This window comes from Kwoniella pini, chromosome 8 (genome assembly GCF_000512605.2).
Source record: "Kwoniella pini CBS 10737 chromosome 8, complete sequence".
Taxonomy (NCBI): domain Eukaryota; kingdom Fungi; phylum Basidiomycota; class Tremellomycetes; order Tremellales; family Cryptococcaceae; genus Kwoniella; species Kwoniella pini.
Window position 1 is genome coordinate 25,382 of NC_091723.1, and position 22,880 is coordinate 48,261.

At 43.0% G+C, this 22,880-nt stretch overlaps 9 protein-coding genes across 9 annotated transcripts; 4 read left to right on the forward strand and 5 right to left on the reverse strand.

Annotated features, from left to right (window-relative positions):
• Nucleotides 1-56: 56 nt before the first annotated feature.
• I206_105755 (uncharacterized protein) lies at nt 57-1,940 on the reverse strand (the record flags this gene model as incomplete). The annotated part of the gene is made up of 10 exons (XM_019156305.1): nt 57-170; nt 224-271; nt 332-414; nt 474-550; nt 609-1,290; nt 1,362-1,397; nt 1,452-1,468; nt 1,524-1,638; nt 1,689-1,860; nt 1,929-1,940. The coding sequence occupies 10 exons, from the start codon at nt 1,938-1,940 to the stop codon at nt 57-59; spliced, it is 1,356 nt and encodes a 451-aa protein (XP_019010107.1).
• A 1,345-nt stretch (nt 1,941-3,285) lies between these two features.
• I206_105756 (uncharacterized protein) lies at nt 3,286-4,294 on the reverse strand (the record flags this gene model as incomplete). Its single annotated transcript, XM_019156306.1, has 3 exons — nt 3,286-3,459; nt 3,556-4,047; nt 4,184-4,294. The coding sequence occupies 3 exons, from the start codon at nt 4,292-4,294 to the stop codon at nt 3,286-3,288; spliced, it is 777 nt and encodes a 258-aa protein (XP_019010108.1).
• A 222-nt stretch (nt 4,295-4,516) lies between these two features.
• Nucleotides 4,517-8,643, forward strand: I206_105757 (uncharacterized protein; the record flags this gene model as incomplete). Its single annotated transcript, XM_019156307.1, has 8 exons — nt 4,517-4,576; nt 4,640-5,287; nt 5,344-5,533; nt 5,603-6,037; nt 6,110-6,386; nt 6,445-8,080; nt 8,136-8,480; nt 8,551-8,643. The coding sequence occupies 8 exons, from the start codon at nt 4,517-4,519 to the stop codon at nt 8,641-8,643; spliced, it is 3,684 nt and encodes a 1,227-aa protein (XP_019010109.1).
• Nucleotides 8,644-9,050: 407 nt separating this feature from the next.
• I206_105758 (uncharacterized protein) lies at nt 9,051-9,851 on the reverse strand (the record flags this gene model as incomplete). Its single annotated transcript, XM_019156308.1, has 3 exons — nt 9,051-9,335; nt 9,448-9,774; nt 9,849-9,851. 3 exons carry the CDS (start codon nt 9,849-9,851, stop codon nt 9,051-9,053), a joined length of 615 nt encoding a protein of 204 aa, XP_019010110.1.
• A 372-nt stretch (nt 9,852-10,223) lies between these two features.
• Nucleotides 10,224-12,191, forward strand: I206_105759 (uncharacterized protein; the record flags this gene model as incomplete). Its single annotated transcript, XM_019156309.1, has 9 exons — nt 10,224-10,247; nt 10,311-10,742; nt 10,805-10,875; nt 10,943-11,104; nt 11,169-11,448; nt 11,612-11,697; nt 11,783-11,930; nt 12,027-12,079; nt 12,149-12,191. 9 exons carry the CDS (start codon nt 10,224-10,226, stop codon nt 12,189-12,191), a joined length of 1,299 nt encoding a protein of 432 aa, XP_019010111.1.
• A 407-nt stretch (nt 12,192-12,598) lies between these two features.
• Nucleotides 12,599-14,697, reverse strand: I206_105760 (uncharacterized protein; the record flags this gene model as incomplete). Its single annotated transcript, XM_019156310.1, has 8 exons — nt 12,599-12,724; nt 12,790-13,102; nt 13,163-13,260; nt 13,317-13,394; nt 13,454-14,062; nt 14,128-14,205; nt 14,270-14,480; nt 14,543-14,697. The coding sequence occupies 8 exons, from the start codon at nt 14,695-14,697 to the stop codon at nt 12,599-12,601; spliced, it is 1,668 nt and encodes a 555-aa protein (XP_019010112.1).
• Nucleotides 14,698-15,320: 623 nt separating this feature from the next.
• On the forward strand, nt 15,321-16,787 carry I206_105761 (uncharacterized protein; the record flags this gene model as incomplete). Its single annotated transcript, XM_019156311.1, has 8 exons — nt 15,321-15,386; nt 15,456-15,640; nt 15,699-15,808; nt 15,888-16,097; nt 16,161-16,222; nt 16,289-16,351; nt 16,410-16,589; nt 16,650-16,787. 8 exons carry the CDS (start codon nt 15,321-15,323, stop codon nt 16,785-16,787), a joined length of 1,014 nt encoding a protein of 337 aa, XP_019010113.1.
• A 1,353-nt stretch (nt 16,788-18,140) lies between these two features.
• Nucleotides 18,141-21,170, forward strand: I206_105762 (uncharacterized protein; the record flags this gene model as incomplete). The annotated part of the gene is made up of 7 exons (XM_070203187.1): nt 18,141-18,264; nt 18,350-19,278; nt 19,354-19,430; nt 19,485-19,764; nt 19,847-20,047; nt 20,123-20,594; nt 20,656-21,170. 7 exons carry the CDS (start codon nt 18,141-18,143, stop codon nt 21,168-21,170), a joined length of 2,598 nt encoding a protein of 865 aa, XP_070059288.1.
• Nucleotides 21,171-21,309: 139 nt separating this feature from the next.
• I206_105763 (uncharacterized protein) lies at nt 21,310-22,790 on the reverse strand (the record flags this gene model as incomplete). The annotated part of the gene is made up of 7 exons (XM_019156313.2): nt 21,310-21,509; nt 21,565-21,713; nt 21,802-21,983; nt 22,049-22,067; nt 22,138-22,285; nt 22,373-22,677; nt 22,738-22,790. 7 exons carry the CDS (start codon nt 22,788-22,790, stop codon nt 21,310-21,312), a joined length of 1,056 nt encoding a protein of 351 aa, XP_019010115.2.
• Nucleotides 22,791-22,880: the final 90 nt, after the last annotated feature.

The following is a 22,880-nucleotide window of genomic DNA, read 5'->3' on the forward strand; positions in this document are numbered from 1 at the left end:
GACCACTGACGTGATCGTGAGACGATATAGTGATGCCAGGTCAGCGACAGAAGTACTTAGAACAGTCTGAAACCCTTCTTGCCGTATCTGTTCAAGACGATAGCTCGCTTGGCTGAAGCGCCGGAAGATTCGCAAGTGGTTTCTTGAGTATCGCAAGCGCTGAGCGAAGCCTGTTTAAAAAAAATCATCAGCTCCGCTTGTTGACAGTAGGAAGGCTACTCACAGATACCTCAGAGTTGGGCAAAGAGTTGGCCCAGCTCTTGCATCGATTCTTCGGAGAGGCGAAACGGTCAGATGAAGAATTTTCACACAAGCAAAAGAGAAAACTTACCATCTGTTCCATGCAAGCAGCGACAACAGCACTGTGTTCGTCATTGTAGCTACCCCCGAGAGTTTCCCATCTGTTTCCGTTTTCTACATTGACATATCAGTATCCGCTTCGCGTGCTTATCAACAACGAATCGGGTACTCACGGGATACAGGAGGGACAGCACCACCCATCTCAGCTGATCCAGGGGTAGTAGCGGTAGAAGAAGGAGCGGAGGCAGAGCTGTGACGAAGCTGGGTCAGTGTATCCCCTGATTATCAAGTATGGTAATTATACTCACGAGGTAGCCGAGACAGTAGCAGAAGATCCGGCGGGAGCAGAAGAAGCCAAAGCAGAGGTGGCAGAAGATGCCGAAGCAATAGGAGACGATGCGGAGGAGGACGAAACGGAAACTTCGGAACTTCCAGCTGGCTCTGAAGCGGATGCGCTAGCCGAGGCACTTTCTGTTGCGACAGCAGAACTTGCGGACCCTGCGGCCGAGGTCGAAGAAGCATCGTAGGCGGAAGTCATGGCAGCAGACGATCCAGCTGGAGCAGAGGAAGATGCGGAAGTTGAGGGAGAGGCAGAGGAAGCAGGAGGGGAGCCAGAGCTGGCACCGTTGTATACCGCAGGACCAGGTGGAACGAATTGAGTGTTGTCGTTGTTGTAAATATTCCAAGTCTTGAAGTCGTCGTTGATATTGTAAGCGGCTGGGAAGGTAGTCGTTACAGTCGGAACGACCGATCCGGAAGAAATAAGGTTGGCTTGGAAACATACTGGATAGACTTGAGGTCCACCAGTAGTATGCATAGCTAAGATGTCATGTCGAACCAAGTATGGACCGGAAGCGAGGTCGGTTGGAATCTTGAACGTCCAGTCAAGTGTTGAAGCGATGGTGTCGGAAGGCCATGACGTGCCATCAAAGCTGTCTTCCTGAATCTTGAACCATGTGAGCGAAGCTGCATCAACGCCATCACAGCCACCTGAAGAATAATCATTAGCCTGGCGGATCGGAAAGGAATCTAACTCCCAATGGATTGTTTCCGAGACTCACTGGCAGGACAGGCAGCCATATACTCGGTAACAGGACCTGTGACACGATTTGTTAGCGCCAAACGCATATTTGCTCAGATTCCATACATACCTTTATGTGACTCAGGCCTAATTCAAAAACATATCAGCCTTCCGATCAACCCAACAGACTCAACGGACTAACCAGGTGTTCCAATGAGCGGTAACAGAGTCTCCCGCGTTGACATCCCAAGTCTCCAAGCCTGAACCAGCAGAAGTACCACCACAAGCCACAGTGGCGCTGGTGTAGTCAGCGTAACCTGATGTTGCGATCAGCTAGTATCTGCATGGAAGTGTCTATCAGATTTACCTTGGTCTGAATTATCAGTAGGCCTCTCGGCAGTTGGGCCCCCATTCTGAGGGTTTGAAGGATCGAATCCATTATGATCTTGGCCTCCTACAGTCCACTTCGCGATATGACCGTGAGCGTTGACCAAAGTTGTACCGGCCGCGAGCAAGGAGAGAAGGGTGACGGTGATGGCCTATGATCGTCAACAGCCTCAGCATTCTATTCACACAATCTCACATTCTATCAGACATCACCACTCACGTCAGATAACATCTTGGTACTGTTTTCTTGACAAGCTGTTGACAGAAGAGTGAAGTGATGTAGACAGATAAGCTTGAATGAACGGATGTATCTGGTCAATGGAAAACGAATGAAAAAGGCCACAGGAATAGTATTTGTGAAATCAATCCACTACTATCGCTTGAAGAGTTAGGAATGAAGAAGAAAAGAGATGTCTCAATTTCTTAAAACTCAGATGAATATTATACTTTTTTTGGCCTCACTGTTTTTGATCTAGACAATCTTGCTTCTCAGAACAAAAGGACATCTTACAGTGTACAGTGATGGAGATTGATTGATCAAAGCGGTATTGTCACGATACCCCCTTCAAACGTTGATGTATTTCTTTCACTTGGCATTTTAGGCACTTTGTATCACTTCAATTTCACTCCGTTCTCCACCAGTGTGATAAATTGGTATAGAGCCTCCGAGATATCGAAACATCGGATGGGTCGTTTTCGAAGAGGAAATTGTTTGATTGGGTAATCCGCAGTCTCAGCGGACCCCCCTGTTCCTCGAGATTGAGTCATTTCGATAGGACGAAACGGTAATTATGTCACTCAAAGGATCAGGACAATAAGGTGAGTAAGTTGTATTGATTGTGTTTCCTTTATTTGGTAACCATGGTGACTCTTTAATTCCGATGAGATTGGTCCGTTCGACTGAACTTGAAGTTAAAACTTGGGATGACACATCTCGGAGCGCATTGACGTGGACCTTGCAAGCCACACAAGTGATTGAGCAGGATGAAACAAAGGAACATATCCATATGTCATAGCAAACAAATCATGTGAAACAGCGGCCCGAATTACGAAACAAAGATTGACAGGGCAAGGTGGCCCGAGCATGTGAGAGGAACATTCTGTACTTTACCTCATTCAATTTCTAGAACGACGCCTTAGTGCGGATGATCAGAGTAACGCCAAGCAAGGTAAGGAACATATGTAAGGACGTGGATTGACTTGTTCCTCGAGCAGCGTGCAGACTGAGTGGGGTAGGGTTGATCATCAGCAAATCGACAGATTGCCAAATCGATATAATCACTCGTATTCTAGCCTTTCAATCAAAGGGCGACCTTGTATGCATAGCGAAGGTCATACTTGCTCCGCTTTGATGACCTCCTTTGTCCATGATTCTGCTTGACGTGCTCAAATCCCGTCTGCCGCAGAATAGACCTGATTTACTCTCCAATGGGACATCATTATACGTGCCAGCAGTAGACATAGAATGCCTGATGATGCATTGGTTATGTGACTGTGCTTTGCATTGTTGTGACGATGATTTAATCTTACAAATGGGTTTTCGAATCGTTCATGGTCCTATGTTTATGCTTTGGTAGTCAAACCGATCTACCTTCGTTTTCCTCGTCTTCCTTTTCCAATTTTGCCACCCATTCATCTATCGCTTGGCCATCAAAGCCATCCACACTTCTACCAGGCTGATTTACACTTGATATAAGTGAAGGCATTGAAAGATTCAACGATTCTCTCATCTTCGAGCTGAACTCGGTCATCTAAGCAGGATTGTGATTACGATCAGCCTCTAGAAGCGGTATTCAACAGAACAGCGACAAGAGAAGGATTTGGGCAGAGAATATGGAGAAGCTCACATCCTTTACTCCCATCAACTTGGCGACCACAAATGCCCCTAATCCTGCACTGCCGAAAACCAGGGCTGTCGCTATTGTCAAAGCTTGAAATCCTAATAGCCCAGATACCGGCTCATGACTACCTGCTTCCCCATCTTCGGGGGTCAGAGATCCCCCATACAAAGACTTCTCTTCTGAAGCGTTGAACGATCTCGACTGCAGTAGACTTGGATCTTCAGCTTGATGATTAGATGTGTTCGTCTCCGATATTGAGATAGGGGTGGACTGAATCGAGCTGAATGAGGGTGGGGGATTTGAAGATGATCTCGCTGATGTGTGTGATTGAGACGGGTGATTAGAAGATAAGGCTGGTAGAGCGGCTCTCGGTATCCTCAGACGAGCATCGAGAACAGCTTGACTACGATGCGATAGGAATTGTATCCGATTTTGTAATTTAGCTGCCTGTCTAACGTAAGGTATTATAAGAACAGTCAAGCCTGTTGTTATCGCGAACTAAGTATGGACAAGCCATCAGCAAGACACCGGATAAGGTGAAGATGACGAGGACAGAGTATCAATTCGTTGGGCGTTTGTATGTGTGACAATCGAAAATCCATGAGAGCGGGTTTCAGGTGAACATCAGACTTACAGCAGCTCCAGCGACATATACAGCGACTATAGGTATCTTCTTCTTTTTTGAATCCGGACTTTTGAGATCATCTGGCAGTGAATTTGGAATACCGAGTAGAAAAGAAGCCATTCTAAGGGTGTTGAATCATGAGATAAGTCATATAGAGAATTGAGTAAAGATATGAGTTTTGAAGATGTTTCTTGTTTTTCGGTTGAAATTGAATTTTGCGGGGGCCCAGTTGAGATATTTTTTTGTTTTTTCCAAAAAGTCATAATTCTTTTGGAACATCTGCAGATTATCTCTTCTTCTTTCATTGGTAGTGACAATACGCGCTTAACTAAAATCGCGAAGATGTCAACGAACAGGTCGCTCAAGAGGAAGGCATCTACTTCAAAAGTAGTCCCTAAAAAGGTAAGATCACATATTGGCTTGGCTCACACTACTAGAGCTGATCAAGAGCTCGTTCTGCCGCAGAGAGCTCCTCAGTCACCTTCACCTTCACCTTCCGACCTCGACAATGGATTCGAAGACCTAGAAAACGGCTCAGGTAACGATGAAGAGGATGCGGGAGGAGTCTACGAAGATCCTATGATCGATCGTCAAGATACGGATGGTGATTCCTCTGAACAAGATGAAGAGGACGATGAAGACGAAGACAATGCCGAAGAGATTTCAGCTGGACCGTCCCGTCCGCAGAATAACAACAAGCATTTGTATAAAGCTCCAACTCTAGATGAGATGGAAGCCATGCGAAGTGCTGAAGAGTCAGGGGGCACCACGTTCTCATTACAACTTTCAGCCTTACTACAATCTACGTTGCTTCCTACAACACCTGCACCGACTCTCAAAACTCTTCTATCCACCATTCACTCTCATATTCTGTCTTTACCTGCTTTACCTGCTGTTCCACCTACAAAGGCGTCAAAGAGGATCGGGAACGGAACAAAGATACCTTTCGTAGGGGGAGACCAGTGGGATCCGATTAAAAACGAGGTTCAATGGAAGCTGGGATGGGAAAAACCTCATGAGATCATCGTGGCTGGAAGTTGGAGTGTAGTAGGCGGTTATAGAAAGGGGAAGAATGAAGGTGGAAACATAGACTTGGTAGTGGTCATGCCTTCTGTAAGCTCCACAATCACATGCTTTTCATGCTTTTGACTGACACCCGCTTTATATAGGCCCTGTTTAGCGCAAAAGACAGGATGGACTATCGGTATTTCCACAAGAGATCGCACTACCTTGCTATCATCTACTCCGAGGTCCAGAAGCTGTCTAAAAAAGATGGACCTGTGAGCGGCGCACAACTGTCGTGGGAGAACTCTATGGGAGATGCTAGAAGACCGATCATCAAAATTCAGGTTGGTAAAGGTGAATTAAAAGATTTCCCATGACCGTATTGATGATAGTATATAGGCTAATGATCGCCTCATTCGTCAGAACAAGGCCTCAAGCACCGCTTGGATATCCGTATACATGCCTCAATTCTACCCGATGTGTTCCCTCTTTCCTCTTTATCGCCCACAAAATCTCTTCTGCGCTCCGACATCCCTACACCACTATACTCTAGCTCAATCTTAAATGACACACTTCAAAAGTCGAATCTACTTCATCTGCATAGACTATCTCAAGTGCTTTCTCCCGAACGTACTGTAGACTCCTTCCTCGCTACTTGGCGTATATGGGCCACTAGACGGGGTATCAGGCGCGAGAGAGGCGGATCTGGATGGTTCGCAAGCATGCTCCTTGGCTGGGTTGTAGACGGTGGCCAAGTCGGCGGAGGGGGTGGCGTTCGAGAAAGAATTAAGAAAGTAAGAGGGGTCGGCAAAGGTCTTGGCCACTGGGGTGCTCTTAGAGCTGCGTGGGAATTCCTGGGTGAGTAGCGCAATCATTGTTACCTGATATACCTCGGTCAACGACTAATCTGTGATATATCACGCTATATAGCTCAAACTGATTTTGATCAAACCCCTGTTTTTATCAAAACCGTAAACGAAGATGCTATCCCTCAATCGGACTTTATCAACTCATTCCAGGATGTCTTCGTGGACCCAACTGGAAAGGTCAATATCTTTGCAGGATGGGAGAAAGGTGATTTACAGATTCTGAGATACCATGCTAGAGAGACTTTGGCAATGCTCGAAGATGAGAGTGGTGATTTGTTTGCAGAGACTTTCTTAAGAGATAGAAATTTGGGTGCAGAGATCTTCGATGATTGTATAAAGTAGGTCTCCAGCCTATTGTTCGATCCGTTATAAGCTAAGCTGATGCGCGATCTTTAGAGTCGGCATCACAAATGTTCAACTGGAACCTAACCCCGAAAACCCTTCTCATACAGATCTTGCCACTCAGTCTTTCGCAAATATCCTTCGACGAGGATTGTCAGATCGTGCTTCCCTTGTACACATCACTCCATCCCGATTAACCCAAAATACGCTGGACATCGGTATCGTGTATAACCCTGAACATGCCACTCGAGTCATCGATATTGGCCCTTCATCCGAAACATCTCAAAGCGCTGCGGCTGAGCGATTCCGTCAATTATGGGGCGAGAAAGCTGAACTGAGAAGGTTCAAAGATGGAAGCATATCTGAATCCGTAGTATGGGATATCACAAGACCGGAGGAAGCGATCTTAATCCCTGGTAAAATTGTCAAATATCTTCTGGGGAAACATTTCGGTATCTCGGAAGAAAGTATACATTGTATTTCATCCAACATAGAATGGTCAAAAATCATCCAAATACCAGAAAGTGTTAGAAAGGCAATTTGTGTTCCCGGAAGCGAGAAACAAGGCTTTAGACCGGTTATACAAGGCTACGAGGAGTTATACAAGATACTGAAAGATATTGACTCCGAGTTACCCCTTTCAATCTTGAACGTCTTCGAATCTTCCGAGTTGTTGCGGTATTCATCTACATATGTTCCTCATCCTCTTGACTTGAACCGAATAACTTCATCCACAACTAGCACAATTAATCATTTTCCGCCAGTGGACATCGCTGTTCAATTCGAATCTTCTCCTAAATGGCCTGATGATTTAGCTGCTATACAAAAAGTCAAATTAGCTCTTTTCGACAAGCTGTCAAAGATAATGACAGAAAGACTTCCTAAATCAAAAACCAATATACTGTTTGATGAAGACTATATACATAATTCTGCTGCTGGTGAGATATCCGACCACTCATCGTTAGAAATCTTATTACCTCAAGGTGTATCGTTCCGTTTGAAGATCTATTATGAAAAGGAAAGGGTTCTATTAGAAAGGATTTTGTATGAAGATGAACCTATCTTCGCTACTTCTTTACCTCGCCCATCTAAGAAATTAGCACATCAAGCATTGGAAAAACATTTGTTCTTATTCAATCATAAGACAAATCATCATCAATCTATCAAACCACTTCATCATAAATATCCTTCTTATTCAACTGCCACTCGTCTCCTGAAAAAATGGTTCTCATCTCATATGCTTTCAACACATATCCCAATTGAAATCATTGAATTAATTATGGCAAAAATCTACCTTGATTCAGAGTCTTTACAAAACCCAAATTCAGCTACTGCTGGTTTTGTAAGATCAGTCATATTTCTCTCAGAATGGGATTGGAGAAATGTACCACTATTCGTCCCTATTCAATCTGTTAAAAACTCTTCAATATCTGAAAAGAGATTGAAATTCCCTACAAATATGAAACAAGATGCCTTGAAATCGTTCGAAAATCTTCGGAACAAGGAGAAAGCTTCGGATAGCTCGATAGCTAATCAACATGGCTGGGTTGTATTTACGGAAGAAGATGAGAGCGGTCTCAGATGGACAAAGGGTATTACCAGAGTTATTGCGGGTCGTGTAGCTGTTTTAGCTAAAGCCACTTTGGCTGCGATTAAAAGTGAATCTGAGAATGGTGATTTGCATGTCAAAGTAAGTCTGCTGCCAACTTAATGACTGCTGCTTGCTGACAATTGAGTATTCACAGTCCCTTTTTATAACACCGCTTGAACACTACGATATTCTCCTCCACGTCTCTCCATTGGCCACATCGAAAGATCATCAAAATATTCAAGCCAATCCAGAAGAATGGGAAACTAAGTTGAAATTCCGAAATTTACAATCGTCATCTTCATCTGAACAAATTCGAATAGATTTCAACCCTATTGAATCTTTCGTACATGACTTGAAAAGATTATACGGTGATTCGGTATTATGGTTTTATGATAATAACGGTGGAGTTGTAGTAGGAGGAATATGGAATCCTGCTAAAGAGGGTGCCAGAAATTTAAAGGCGTTTTTAGGATATAACTCGATACCTGTGAAGTCAGAGGTAAGTGAACACCTCTGCTGACACGTCTATTGCAGAGAAAGGCTGATATATTCGAAATTGCAATCCTCAGTCCACTCTTATTACCATCAACAAAGAAGCTATACTTGCTGAAATTTCAAGATTGGGTAAAGGTATGATTCAAACGATTGAAAGGAGGAAGTAATCCGTGTTGGCTTCGACCTTGATAGATTAATGAGACAATACCGCTGTATCATGTAGGATCAATTGCTCAAATCTGGTATTGATATCTGTTTGCATAACCGCTCGCAGATACGAGGCTTCTATCTGATGACTAATGCTCATTGGATACGGTATTACCGTTGACTTCTTTCTACAGAGTGCTATCAATGGTATTATCGATAATCTTACAAACTGCGTCGTCATATTCTCATAACTTCATACAATTACATGTTGGTCGGCTCTCCTATACAACTTCTATGTTTTTATGCGAACTGCGGTTGACAATTCGCAAGTCAGCATGGACATTAATCTCAATTCAGAAGTAACAGGTAAGTGAGAGATGATGCAGGTCGACAGAGGAGAATTGTGATGAGGTCAGAGACAATCTCATTACCCGAGCTTGGAATGGCCAGAAATCACGTCCAGTCTTGGCTTGCGCACTCGAGCGAGATTTGTAAGGTTTGCAAGGTTGTAGTCGTATTCTCGTGTTGAAAAGGCACTCACTGTCGATAAATAGCTCTCCGCGACAATTCTCGCTCTAGCATTCAAGGACAATTTCATCTCTGAGATCTCCTTATCTACGTCCTCCATGAACTGAATAATGAAATCTACTAATTTGTGTTTGAGCATGGATTCGGAGTGGAAATTGGTGATGAGGAATGAGATATCGTAGCCCTGAAATACAGGAAGAGGAGATGGATCAGCGGCTTCTCAATGGGTTTCTCGACTTCCTGCTATCTCATTGCTACTTCACGATAGCTAGGGGAGTACAATGACAATAACTCACAGGTATTGGTTTCCTCCTTAAAATGACAAATCCTTCTGCTCTCATCATCATAAATCTAGTAAATTTATGACATAATATCTTCTCAATCTCATCTGCTTGTTTTATCGAGATTGACAATCTTATGGCATTCACAGAAGGTTCAATTAATACCCTTTCACTCTCATTTCTAGATACGATCAAGGGTTTAAGTAAAGCTTCTGGTGATGTTTGTACTTCCACTTCCGGCTTGTTATGCCTTTCCACTACTTGAGAAGAGAAGTTTTCGAGGGTCAAGGCTGCTGTCAGTGTCGCTCTGACGGCATTGAGGTATGGTCGAAGGGTATTTGACTGTTCAAACGGGAAGACGTGTCAGCGGTAAGCAGAGAAGGCATTGGACATATACAGCGGGCTCTGCTACTTACCATGTTGAGAGGAGGGCGAAGAGGGAAACACTGCCTTTATGTTCTATTGCTGTTGTTAGTGGAATATATCAACATCATCAACAATGCTGTCAATGTCATCCATCCTCTGACTACCAGGACGTCATCACGCTACTTGCCTAACTCGATTGCCACTGTCAGTCATATCGCCGTAATTCCGAGCCACGTGCGCTATGAGGCACGGTATTGCCACCCACCCACGTGTCAAAAGTTGAAAAGTTGAAAGCGAGTATATTTTGAAAATATTAAATTACCCTTGTACGAGCTATATTCAACCTTTGTTTTACTTCTTTCTCTCTCCTCTCAAACCAATACAACTATCCTCTTACATTTTATAATCTTGTCAAAACACTAAAAATGGCCGTCAAAATGAACCTCTGGGTAGGTATTGGGTCTTTCCTGCATGCTTGAGCTTTGCTAATTCATTATTCTTGAACTCAATAGTCTCTTACCCTCATCCCCGGTGAGAGGTACCCACTCTTCGTTCGAAGAGATTTCCAAATCACCAACGTAGCTCTCGGTGAAGAGTTGAAATCTGCCGATGGAAGATCAGTCATCAAAGTTACCCACAACCCTATCCCTGCCACCGCTTTGGAATCTGATTCCGAATTCGATTCCGAATTTGACTCCGAGTTTGACGACGAGGACCTTGATGACGAGGAAGATGATGACGAAGAAGATGAAGAGGAAGAGGAGGTCGCTGAGAAGCCTAAAGCTGCCAAGAAAGCAGTAGAGGAGCTCAAGAACATTGTAGAAGACGCCGATATGGATGGCGAGGATGATGAAGATGATGAAGATTTCAGCGATGAGGATGATGACGACAGCGATATTGATATCGAAGAGACCAATGTCATTGCCTCTCTTACCGCCGGAAGAGTGAGTGTCCTCTTCTCAACGATACCATTTGATATGATGGCTGATTCCTTACTTCTTGATAGACTGAACAAGCTACGGTTAACCTCACTTTCGTTGAGGGTGATGTAGTCATCTTTGAGACCACCGGTGAAAAGTGAGCTGTCCAGCAGTATGTATTTGTCTCAGTATCAGTGTTACTAACAGCTAGTGTTCCTTTGCAGTGCCGTCCACCTTTTGGGTAACTACATCGACCAATTCCCAGACATCCCTTCAGATGACGAATCCGACTACGACTCTGAGTTTTCCGGCTCAGATGACTACTCAGACATCTACGGTTCCGATGATGATCTTGAGCTTGACACCGAAGAGGAAGAGGCCGTTGCGTGAGTTCTTCTTCCTGTGAAATAGCATTACCGTTTTCAGGGCTGACCCGTCATTTGTTTTTAGTAAAATCACTGAAATCCCTGCTGAAAAGCCAGCTAAGAAAGCTGCCGCCGTTGCTGAAAAACCCAAAAAGGCTGTAGCTGCCCCAGCTGAAGCCAAACCTGCTCAAAAGCGAAAGGCTGATGATCTCGAATCTCCCGCTAAAACCGCTCCTGCCACTTCCACCGAGACTGAAGCTTTAAGCAAGAACCAAAAGAAGAAGTTGGCTAAGAAGGCTAAGACCGAGACTGAAGCTGCTGCTCCTGCTCCTGTCAAGAAAGAGCAAAAGAAAGTGCCTTCCAAGGTGAGAAAATAGATGTACCCCTGTCATTTTATACAATATAGAAATCTCCCAAAATCACCACCGATTTGTCATTCCCATCCCGTATATTCATGCATTACTTTTTTTTTGCTTTCTACCAGTCAAATATAAAGCGGAAAGCAGTAACTGATGCGACGACTTACAGAGAACTCTTGATTCCGGTCTCATAATCGAAGATGTCAAGATTGGAGAAGGTCCAGAAGCTAAGACTGGTAAACGATTGGGTATGAGGTGAGTAGATCATCTCTGCTTCACATACTTTGCTGTATACGTCATACTCAGATTTCTCTCGCTAACACCCGTTTCAATCTTCCAGATACGTCGGTACACTCACGAACGGGAAAAAATTTGACTCCAACACCGCTGGAAAACCTTTCACCTTTGTTTTGGGTAAAGGAGAAGTCATTAGAGGGTGGGATCAAGGTTTAGCTGGTATGGCCGTTGGTGGAGAAAGGCGATTGACTGTAAGTCATTGTTTCACAGATTCACCAAAAAGACAATTGGCCGTGCTTGAATTCCATGAGTAAAAGTGGTTTGCTGATTCGCAACAAAACTGATAGATCCCTGCCAACCTCGCTTACGGAAGTCAAAAAATCCCCGGAATCCCCAAGAAGTAAGTGCAACCCGCCTCGTTCAGTGTCCTTACATTTCGCGTTGAGCTCATACTCCTTTACTCGTGTAGCTCCACCCTCAAATTCGACGTCAAGCTCGTCTCCATCAACTAAAAGGTGTAGATATACTCACATCGCATCTTGATTCACTTCGCGGAGAGAATTGAACAAATGCGCTATATCTCACAGGAAATGCATTCTATTAATGTTAACCAGCCTGAGGCTCTAGAACGAGACTGTTCTTTTGACCGAACAGAAGCTATTACGTCTGCATGAAATTTCCAAAACATTTACAACTACTATACGTAAAAAACCAATCTTTACTGACATCATACATGACTCAAATCCCAGTCTCAGGCAAAATAAAAGAGTAGGCGTTACACTATTCTGCCAACTACGCAAGCTATACAAACGAACGCCATTCTAAGATCTCATGTTATGTTCACAATATCACACGAGCGAATGACTTCCTTCAACTCCGCCAATCTTTCTATCCACCTTGGTGATACTTAGAAGTACGATCAGACTTCTCGAATCACGGCACTAATCTCGACATCTTTGACATCACGATCGTTATCGTTCTTATATTCATCATCTTGCGATGTAGTCGGTTCGCCGGTAACGTTTTTGCAGAATCGTTCATCATCCTAAAATGGCAAAACAACGTAAGCTAACAAATTCCTCCTTAGCTGACAAGAAGACAGTTACTCACGAGGTAGTTCAATCCTTCTTTGACATGAGGTATAGGTGAAATCGTACAAATAGTCAAATATACGACGAAACCGATACTCAAACCAACTAAGAAACTAATATTGAACAATTTGACCCATGCAGAAGTGCTTGTAGGATCAATAAGAATCATTATAAATCCGGGACAGAATGGCCAAGATCCCATTACAAAAGCTACAATAGCTCTCCAATGGAAACCATTTTTGTACCAATATATTGATTGAGGTGTACCGTTGTATAAATCCTCAATCTTAGCTTTACATCTTCGAAGAACAATGTAATCCGCTAACATGATACTAAACAACGATTTCATAATATTAGCTGAGATACTTTTAATTAGGATAAACGTCGCTTACCCTGTCATGGGTGCAATGAATACCCCCAATCCACTGATAACGGATAAGAAGGTTGCTGCTGAAGCCAAGATTTGCCAAGGGTTTGATGCGATACCGATCTATGAGATGTGTGAGCGTTATTGCATACAGAGGCAAGGATGAGCTTTATACTCACAGCTGCAAGGAGGTAAGCACCTCGTCGGATATTCAAGTATCTTGGCCAAAGACCAGCCATATCCATTCCAGTAGATACCTAGCAGAGCATGCCAAGTCAGCGCGATTGCCAATGTGAATCCCGATTTTACGACCTACCGAATTGAGAAGGACGTTGATCGAAAGCTGTGCACAAGTACATCCCAGACCAGCGAAGAAGACAGCAGCTCGAACAGCAGAGCTTGAATCATAGTAATCTTGAATAGCGCTCAGTAAACTAATGGGAGACCAAATAATTTCGCCTAATATTGATGAAGATGCTGAGGTGACCACAACTCCGATTAAAGCGCATACGGTGATCATCATAGGAGCAGCGAACATTTGAGATAAGAGAGGATAATATCTTCTTTCAGAATATCGTACCCAATCACTTTGACCGATTGTTCCCGAACCCCAAGAACCTAGGATAGACGTTATACCTAACATCATGGAATAAGGGGTTGAAGAAGCAGTATTGACCGTTTTGAACAATGGTCCACCTCCACCTGCATGAGATACAGCCCAAGCCAATAAACCGATCAACGTTGCTCCGAATGCAGCGGAAGACGCAACGAAGGGTCTTTGTAATCTCTCGGGAGGAACGAGGACTAAAGGGATATACGCTAAATACCAAAGAACTACTCCGGTAAAATCTTGATGCGTGATGTGAGACGAAGTAGCGAATTTGTTAGGCTGATGCTTCCAGCTAGGTGACATTGCTCCGAGCATCTACACAATTGATGCATGTGTCAGTGATGGTACCAATAATCGTCGACTAAGTCAGCTTCACGTACCAAGTTGACAGCTTGACCTCCCCAATAACTCTGAATACCGAACCACCATACCGAGGTGAATACTCGTAGACAGACGGGCTACAAGAAAATGACCGATCAGCATGTGATATCGCGCGTAAGAATGATGAAGAGATACACTTACAAAATAACTACCTTTCATACCCCAACTCATTCGGCTGACAACTGTAAAACCGATGTGATGGATCTCACCCGGGAACCCACTAATGACGGATAAGAGTCCAGTAATGACTGCTCCGATGACCACACATGCCATAGATTGTTGAGCTGTAAGCCCATATGCCAAGAGAGATGAACCGGTCGAGTATGCACTGATACAAGCTCCAGATACAAACCTATCGAAATTGCATTTCATTAGTCAATATTTTAAAGCGATTATGGAATTACGCGAACTTACCAATAGATACAGAAACTCCAGATTTTATAAGTCCGCCTATCAGGTGGAATAGGGATTAAATCTCGATTTGTCCATCGATCATTAGTATAACCCCCATCTTCATCGACTGGACATTCTAATCTTTTCGCTAACTTTCGCAATTTTGGAGAAGTCATCTTGTGATCGTAATACAATTGTGATTTTGGGCGTAAATGAGGGAATGAGGCAAAAGATTTGACTCTTTAGGTAAAAAACAGTCTTTATATCTGTCAGAAGTATCTGTTCGGTCATTTTGAAGTGGGCAATGCTTATCATGGCATCGGAAAGTATACAAGTAGGATAAAGGATGGGAAGAGGTTAGTAGTGGTGTGCCCATTGCCGAATGCAAATGTGGGAAAGAGTCGTCATCTCGTAATTTAATTAGTACAAGCGCCTTTCCTGTATTTCGGGACAAAGCTACGCATGATAGTCAATTCAGCCAAAGACTATACGCGCAATTGGAATGATATGAGTAAGCCCGAACCAGTTAAAATTCACTAAAACCGAAATGCCCACTATAGCAATACAGGGTCAGCTGATAAGTGATTGTGCAAAGCTGAATGAAAATAACGTTAAGTGGGTAAAAATGGGTGGGCGAGAAGTGGAGGAAAGTAACGTATATCACTATCGTCGGACAGAGATTGTATAATGCAATATAGATAGCAATCTTAGTCTTTCATAATTAGCAATACAGCCGTGACTTGCAGTCAAAAGATCAGTCAGCTTACATCCTTGACTCAGTCATTCAGAACTGTGAGAAATGCCAAGTGCAGATTCAGCTATTCCGTTCATCGACTTTAGCGACTTTGGCGATGGTACTGGACCAGTGAGTCCTGCCCGTTCTGCTAGCTTGGAGTGTATGAAGTGCACTGTGTGCTGACAACCTGGATACCAGTCGGCCAGAAGAATCGCTGATCAGCTTTACACTGCATGCCGAGACGTTGGCTTCCTATATATCGTTGGTCACAGTATCTCCCAAGACCAGATCGATGAGGTCTTCGGCATGAGTAAAAAGTTCTTTGCGCTGCCATATGAAACCAAGATGACTGCTCCTCATCCTAAAGAAGCATGGCATCATCGGTGAGTACTAGTATAGCACTGTCAATGTTGTAGTCTAGCTGATCAGGCATCTATGTAGAGGTTATTCGGGAATAGGAGTTGAGCAAGTATCACAGATGGTATTCGATGATGATAAGATCGAGGAGATGAGAGGTAAAGGAGCTGATTTCAAGGAGAGCTATGATATGGGTAAGCTCCTTTTGTACCTATAGTCTGGTCATCTCTGAGACTCTTCGAAGCTGATCTGACTGCGGTAATCGTTGTATAGGTTCGGAGACATCCAAAAAGTGCCCGAATGTATGGCTCGAAGACAAGTATCTGCCTGGTCTGAGACAGACATGCTTGAACTTTCAAGAGGAATGCAAGAAGCTGGAAATCACGGTCTTGAAAGCTTTGGCTCTAGGAATGCCTGGGGTACCGGAAAACTTCTTCGAAGAGTATCATTCGGGCTACGATAACCAATTAAGATTCCTGCACTGTGAGTGGCTCCAAATCAACAGCTGCAAACACAGACATTCATACTGTTCGACCAAACTACTAGACCCATCTGCACCTCGAAAGGTCTTTGACTCGGGAGAAAAAGGTAGAATCGCGGCTCATACCGTGAGTTATTGTCTTGGTCTGCGATCAATGATTCAGGATCACTCGCTGACGAGATTGGGTCATTAGGATTTTGGGACTTGTACATTTCTGTTCCAAGATGACTGCGGTGGCTTGGAAGTTGAAAGTCCTGTGAGTACCCTGCGAACACACAATAAGTGTATTGCTGACTGAACAATTGATCTGCTAGCATAATCCCGGCACCTTCCTTCCTGCTCCCCCTGTAAAGGGAGCTATTGTGTTCAACATCGGAGATTTCTTGATGAGATGGTCCAATGACGATCTTAAATCTACACTTCATCGAGTCAGAGCACCCCCTCCCCGACCTGATGATGGAGAGATGACAAGAGAACGATACTCCATCCCATACGTGAGTGGATATGAAACATGAAAGCGAGGCCCAATATTAATAATCGGCATGTGATGATAGTTCTGTTCTGCTGATCCTGAAAGAGTCATCGATGCTTTACCCGGAACTTATTCTGAAACTCAACCTAAGAAGTATTCCCCGATCACTTCAAGAGAGTATATCACCATGCGTATGAACGCTACTTACGCTAAATACTGAGTTGGCGAGTGCTTGAACTTGATGGGCGGGAGCTTTGTACGATTATGTATGTATAAATGTATGATGCGATCGATGTATCGTGTCTTTTCCAGCTTGTGAAGGGAGGGGTTCACTGTGTGCTATACCAAGATTAACGCATATTCTGAGTCATTGGGGAAATTATCTTCTCACACCGCCGACTATCATCTTCAGTCACGGCAAAGTCGTGCATCGAACAAACCCGCTTGCAATGACACGAGACATAATGCGGCGATTATCGTCCCCAATGTCCTTGCCACCCTCCCACACTTACAACATGGGCTTATCAGGCTCGACATCGTATCTGTTTTCATTCGTCAGCAGAGCTTATCAAGTCCCGTATAGCCGCTATTAGGCAAAGCCGAAATGAACTGTACCTGTTTCGTCTTCCACGTCATCCGGTCTGTTATTCCGGTCTGAGCTCAACAAATGGATATCTGCATATCAGATACGAATCACCCTCGGCATTGGTTGATAAAATGCAATGACAAGAAATACGAGCGAGTAAAGGGAGTCGATGACCGGTCCGCAATACACCGAATCGACTCTGAAGTTGTGGGCTAGTGGGCTTCTGTAGATTAGGATACTGTAAGAGTTGAGATAGTCCTCTGGCTTAGCTCAGTCGCATATAGCTGCATAAATGTCCAGGAAATGTAAGATGGGAATCAGAATTCTTGACAAAACCGAAGACCCAAACGAGTATATTCATATATATAATCTGTTGAAAGCAAGATATAATCCCTAGTAGTAAAATGGCGGTTTGGGATGAAAATGACTCCATTGTAGGTACATCCTGATATGGGCCTGTCTTGGACCGAGTACCGTATCGTGATCGATGAAGATGATCGAGTCAATGAGTAGTGATCTGTATACTTCCGCTTGAATGATGATCATTGAATGCATGTTCAGAGACAGCGCGTCATATTGATCATATGCCTGTCACAGATTTGAACGACAGTCAATATTGACAAATTTTCTCATTGTCATTCTCCATTCTCGTTTGGCATGAGCTCATGATAATTATATTTGGGAGGCGATAAGCGTCGTGGAAGGCGATGCGTGAGAACACAATGTAAACAACTGATAAAGGCATAATCGGATGAGTGAGAATCGTTCATTTACCAAATACTCGTACGTAATTGGAGTGTTCGTCTCTTATCGGTCCACTCCACGCACACTCAAACCAAATTCACTCTCATCTGCAATCATCATCCGGTAACGATCGATTGAGTTCAGTTAATTTCTCCACCTCTCCACACTCTGCCCACTATCATCAAACATCCTTTGATGTTGCGAGGCTACAGTCACCTCACGTAAAGAAGGGTATGATGAAGTATGTCACCCACACAGATTTCTCCTGATCAGCGAGCAATAAGCGGAAATAGCAAAGTGTATGCCTGTACGAAATGTCCGAAGGTCTACGGAAGAAGAGATTATCTGGAAAGGCATGCTTTGAATCGTAAGTCATCACTACTCATCATCAGCAGTCAATTCACATCAAATATGAACACCATTCGCTTACGCAACGCATTTCTCCGTTACAGATGATAGGCCCAGGAGTGTTTGTATGAAATGCGGGAAAGGTTTCGCTCGTCCAGATGTATTGAGAAAACATCAGACTACAACATGTAGTGGTGCTGGAAACCCCAGCTTTAACGAAGGAACGGATAATACGTCTACACCTCGCAAGCGAAGAAGAAGATCATCTCTGAACACCGCAGCATATTCGTCCAATTCCCCTAACACCATGTCGCAACCTAGTAGGGAAGAAGTTGATACTGCTGAGCAAATGGCTTTATGGCCAACATCTACTGCGACACCTCGTCCGCATTTCAATCATAGCGATTCATCGCTTTCCATCGATCCAACTTTAGGAATGACAAGCACAGGACAAGATTGGTCAATGACTAGAACGACACAGCATCCTGTAACAAACATCGACATCCCTCCGGAATCCTTTAGACAACTCGATAATGATGCAGTGGGGAACTATCATGAGAACGTTCCCGCAGGAGAAGGAGATGGAACTACGATTATAGCTGGAGAGGAATTCAATTGGAATACCCCCGTACAAACTGGTGATAATATGGATGATTTACTATCTTGGCTATTTAATCCATCACCTAATGATAACCCTTTATCTCTCAATTCCGATAATATACCAATTGAAAATCCACCATATGTAATGGAATTTGATGACCCGATCGAAGGGACAAATACGTTATCTCCAAACACCCAGTCTCTAAATTCTCAATCACAAAGAACATTACATTCATTATCTCAACGACCTCCCAGTCGTATGCGCTCAACCTACCCTAAAGATTATATTCCTCGTGTAGCGCCTCAAGCTCCTTCTCAGAATATTTATCCGGATCTATCAGAGAGATGGTCAACTTGGGAGCCGTGGCAAGCTCCTTCAAAGCGTGACATCATAGATGAAGAGGCAAGAGCTTCAATGTTGGCGCTGTTCGATGTGAGTATCTTGCTATTTCCTTTGGTGTCGGGTATTGATCTCGGAAAAGTTCAGCTGACGTATGTGGCCAAGCAGTCTACTGCTAGGCGAGATCTTATGGCCCCCTCTTTCAGTCTTCAACAAATGAGATTATACCTAGAGTTATACTTCATGTGAGTATACCATGAACCTTTGAGTCGCCAAAAGCTGATTAGCATTATCTTTAGGCATTTCGCACCCTTATATCCCATCATTCACCAAGCTTCACTGCCTTATCGTAAATTACCACCTGATTTGCTCTTAGCCATGATATGTGTAGGAACTGCTTTTGCCAATGATCCAGACGGTTTAGAAATGGCCTCAAAAGTTCACAAACATTTAAGAAATAGGGTGTTTGACATGGTAGAGGATGAACCAATTGCTTCTGTATCGAGTCTTCAGACTGTACTGCTTCTGAATCATTTTGCTAGATCCTTTTGCTCTTTGAAACAGCATGATGTCGCTCAGGTGAGAATTGTCTTTTCCGCTGGTCAGAACGGTTACTTGACTAGGTGTTTGTGCATCGATCGCTCACGCCTTGTGGCCATAGATATTCCACTCACCAATTATCAACCTTGCTAGACAATCGGGTATGCTTTTACCAAATTACGATCGGAAATTGCTGAATACCCTGGACGATCCGATGGCATGTTGGTTAGAATGGGTCGACGAAGAAGAGAGGAAAAGACTGGGTTGGTTCTCCTTTATGATGGATACAGAAAACGCTGCTTTATACAGAGGATTTTTGTTGGTAAGTCATTTTGTTATAATCAAATTGTTTAAGACACTTTCAAAGTGAGAATTGATATTGATACCGACTGAAAAGATACATTGTTACTTGATCGATATCGACTTGCCAGATGCAGATGAAATATGGGAATCCTCAAATCCACTAATTTGGAATAAAAATTTGAATAACTATCCCCGACCTCCATCGTTCCGAAATGCTCTAAGAGAATTAGCGGGTAGAGGATCAATAGCACCCAATCTGACTAAATTTCATCTTTGGATGCTGTTACATGGATTACATTGTGTACAATGGACTTTACTATGGAGAGATTTAGGTGATTTATCAATGGTTCATGTTAGTAAGATTACAAGTTGGAAAGATTCTCTTAGAGTCGCTTTTGATACTTGGAGAACACATATTGAAGAGCATTATGGTCCGAATCCGAATTCAGTTTCAGTTCAAGTTCAAGAACATCCAATGGTATCTGCTGGAATACCTTTTTCGCATCTTGGTACGGTATTGCTATTGAGTGATTCAGAGCAAATTAGGATATTCGCAGGAACGAAAAGTAGGTGTTATCAAATCATGCAGTTGTATTTTCATCAAGTTGACGTACTGAATTGTCTTAGAAATTGCTGGTCGACCTATATCTCCCGGTGAATGGGCGGCCGCGAATATATATGTTAATTCTTGGGCTAAATCACAAGATGGAGCTTATTGTTGTCATGGAGCTTTACGTCTACTTGCACATGTTTTTCGTGGAAGTAGCGAAATTAAATTTCAAAGAACAAGTATGGTACCTTGGTGTGTATACATAGCTAGTCTTATCGTCTGGTCTTATGCTTCTGCATTGGATGGTCTTGATTCTTTACAAGCTCCTTTTATCATTATTACTCCTTCTTCTAGAGTAGGTCACTTGGATCATCAAGTAAGAATTGAACCTTCTTTAGCACAGAGAAGCGCAATAGAATATTTAGATAATTTCTTATCATGTGAACATCCTTTCGCTTTACCTTCTGTCAAAGATAAGAATAAATGTGCAGGTATTGTAGCTTATACTGCTTATCTTGCTGGAACTTTGAATCGGGGAGTAATGGAGGAATGTAGAACAGTACTATTGGGGTTATTGACGGAACATGTTTGAAGAATACGCAAAGTTGTATAATCAGGTTGTAAACAATAAATGCGATTTCGAAATTTGTTGCACATTTGGTCTTTCGAGCCAGCAAATTACACAAGCATACATGTCACGTATTTGATAGAAATGCTGCTTTCCTTCTCGTTTACTTCTTCTGTCCATACAATTCAGGAGTCAGCTCGTAGGTGTATTTATTCTCTCCGTGCCAATATGGTACAGCGGAAGCTTTACAGATTAACCAAGCTTCATCAAGGGCTTTGACTACATCATCAGGCAAAGGGCCTTTCTCGAGATCGTTGAGGTTTGACTCAAGTTGTGAAAAACTTGAAACTCCAATGATGATACCTGCACTCATTGTAAGTATATAAGGATGATACGGACAAGATCGACTGAGACTTACCATCGTTGCCGCCTTTGTTAGCTAAATTAAGTTGGGAGTGGTGTACACACCATCTCAAAGCTGTTTCAACCATAGTAAGGCCATGAGGTTTTATAGCTTTTTCGATGACTTCCAAAGCGTCGAATGCAGCTGGTCGGAAGTATCGTTTTCTACATCAAGAAGTCCATCAGTCTGATTCACTCATGCGCAGATTCGACTTCTTAGCTATACTTGAATCAAACAAGAGACGAGACTTACCTGTAATTTTCACCTGTTGAAGAGTTTGATCCAAATCTACCGTCTTTAGGAGGTTCTTCACTCTTATACTTTCCACTAAGTAGACCACCTGCGATGGGATTGTAAACAACCCAATCAATTTTGAATCGGCGAAGTACGGGTAAAAGTTCGGGTTCAGCTCCTCTACAAACGGCATTGTACATCTAATCAATGACCTTTGTTAGTAAAATTGTCAAGACGCGCACGAACCAGCGTTGAAAGGGCTCACTCCTTGATATAGGGTAGGTCTGAAATCCACTAATCGTCAGCAATACATCCATGTATAAAGTGGGGATTGATGATTTTGCAAATGCTCACCTAACCCAGCCCTCGTATTGACAGATTGTGCAAACTTCCGCAACTTCAGCAGCGGTGAAATTACTAATAGCAAAAGTATCAAATTTGCCTTCTTTGTGAAGATCGTTAATAGCTTTCAAAGTCTCGTGGAAAGGAGTAGTACGATCGGCTAGAAAGATTATCGAAAGAATCAGAATTCCCCATCATTGTATATACTCTTTATTTCATTCGATGATAGAAATGATTGACTACTAACCTGCATGAAGATAATAAATGTCCACTTTATCCGTTTTCAACTCGCTTAAACTTTTATTAACGATTTCTTTAACTTTCTCAGGTTTATGTGCTCCAGCTTCATTTGGATACCATTTACTAGCTATTTTTAATCCTTTTTCTTTATATCCCGCATTTGCTGTCCAAGATTCTTGAGCTCCACCAATATATACTCTTGCAGTATCAATTTCATTATATCCTTTTGAAATTAAATGATCTAAATGTTTTTTGTATTCGTCTAATGAAGTTATTCTTGCTCCTTTCGATTCATCAGGACCGAAAGTCATCCTATACAATCTCCTCTTAGCAAGACATCTCGATGAATATTCTCAAAAATATTCAACTTACGTTCCCAGAATGATCCGATTCTTACCTTCAGCTCTTTGGGCAGTGTGCGACATTTTGACTTGAAATTGGAGTCTAATATGTTCGATTTGAAACAAATTGACGAAGAAATAAAAATAATTACTAGGCAGTATCTTATATCGATC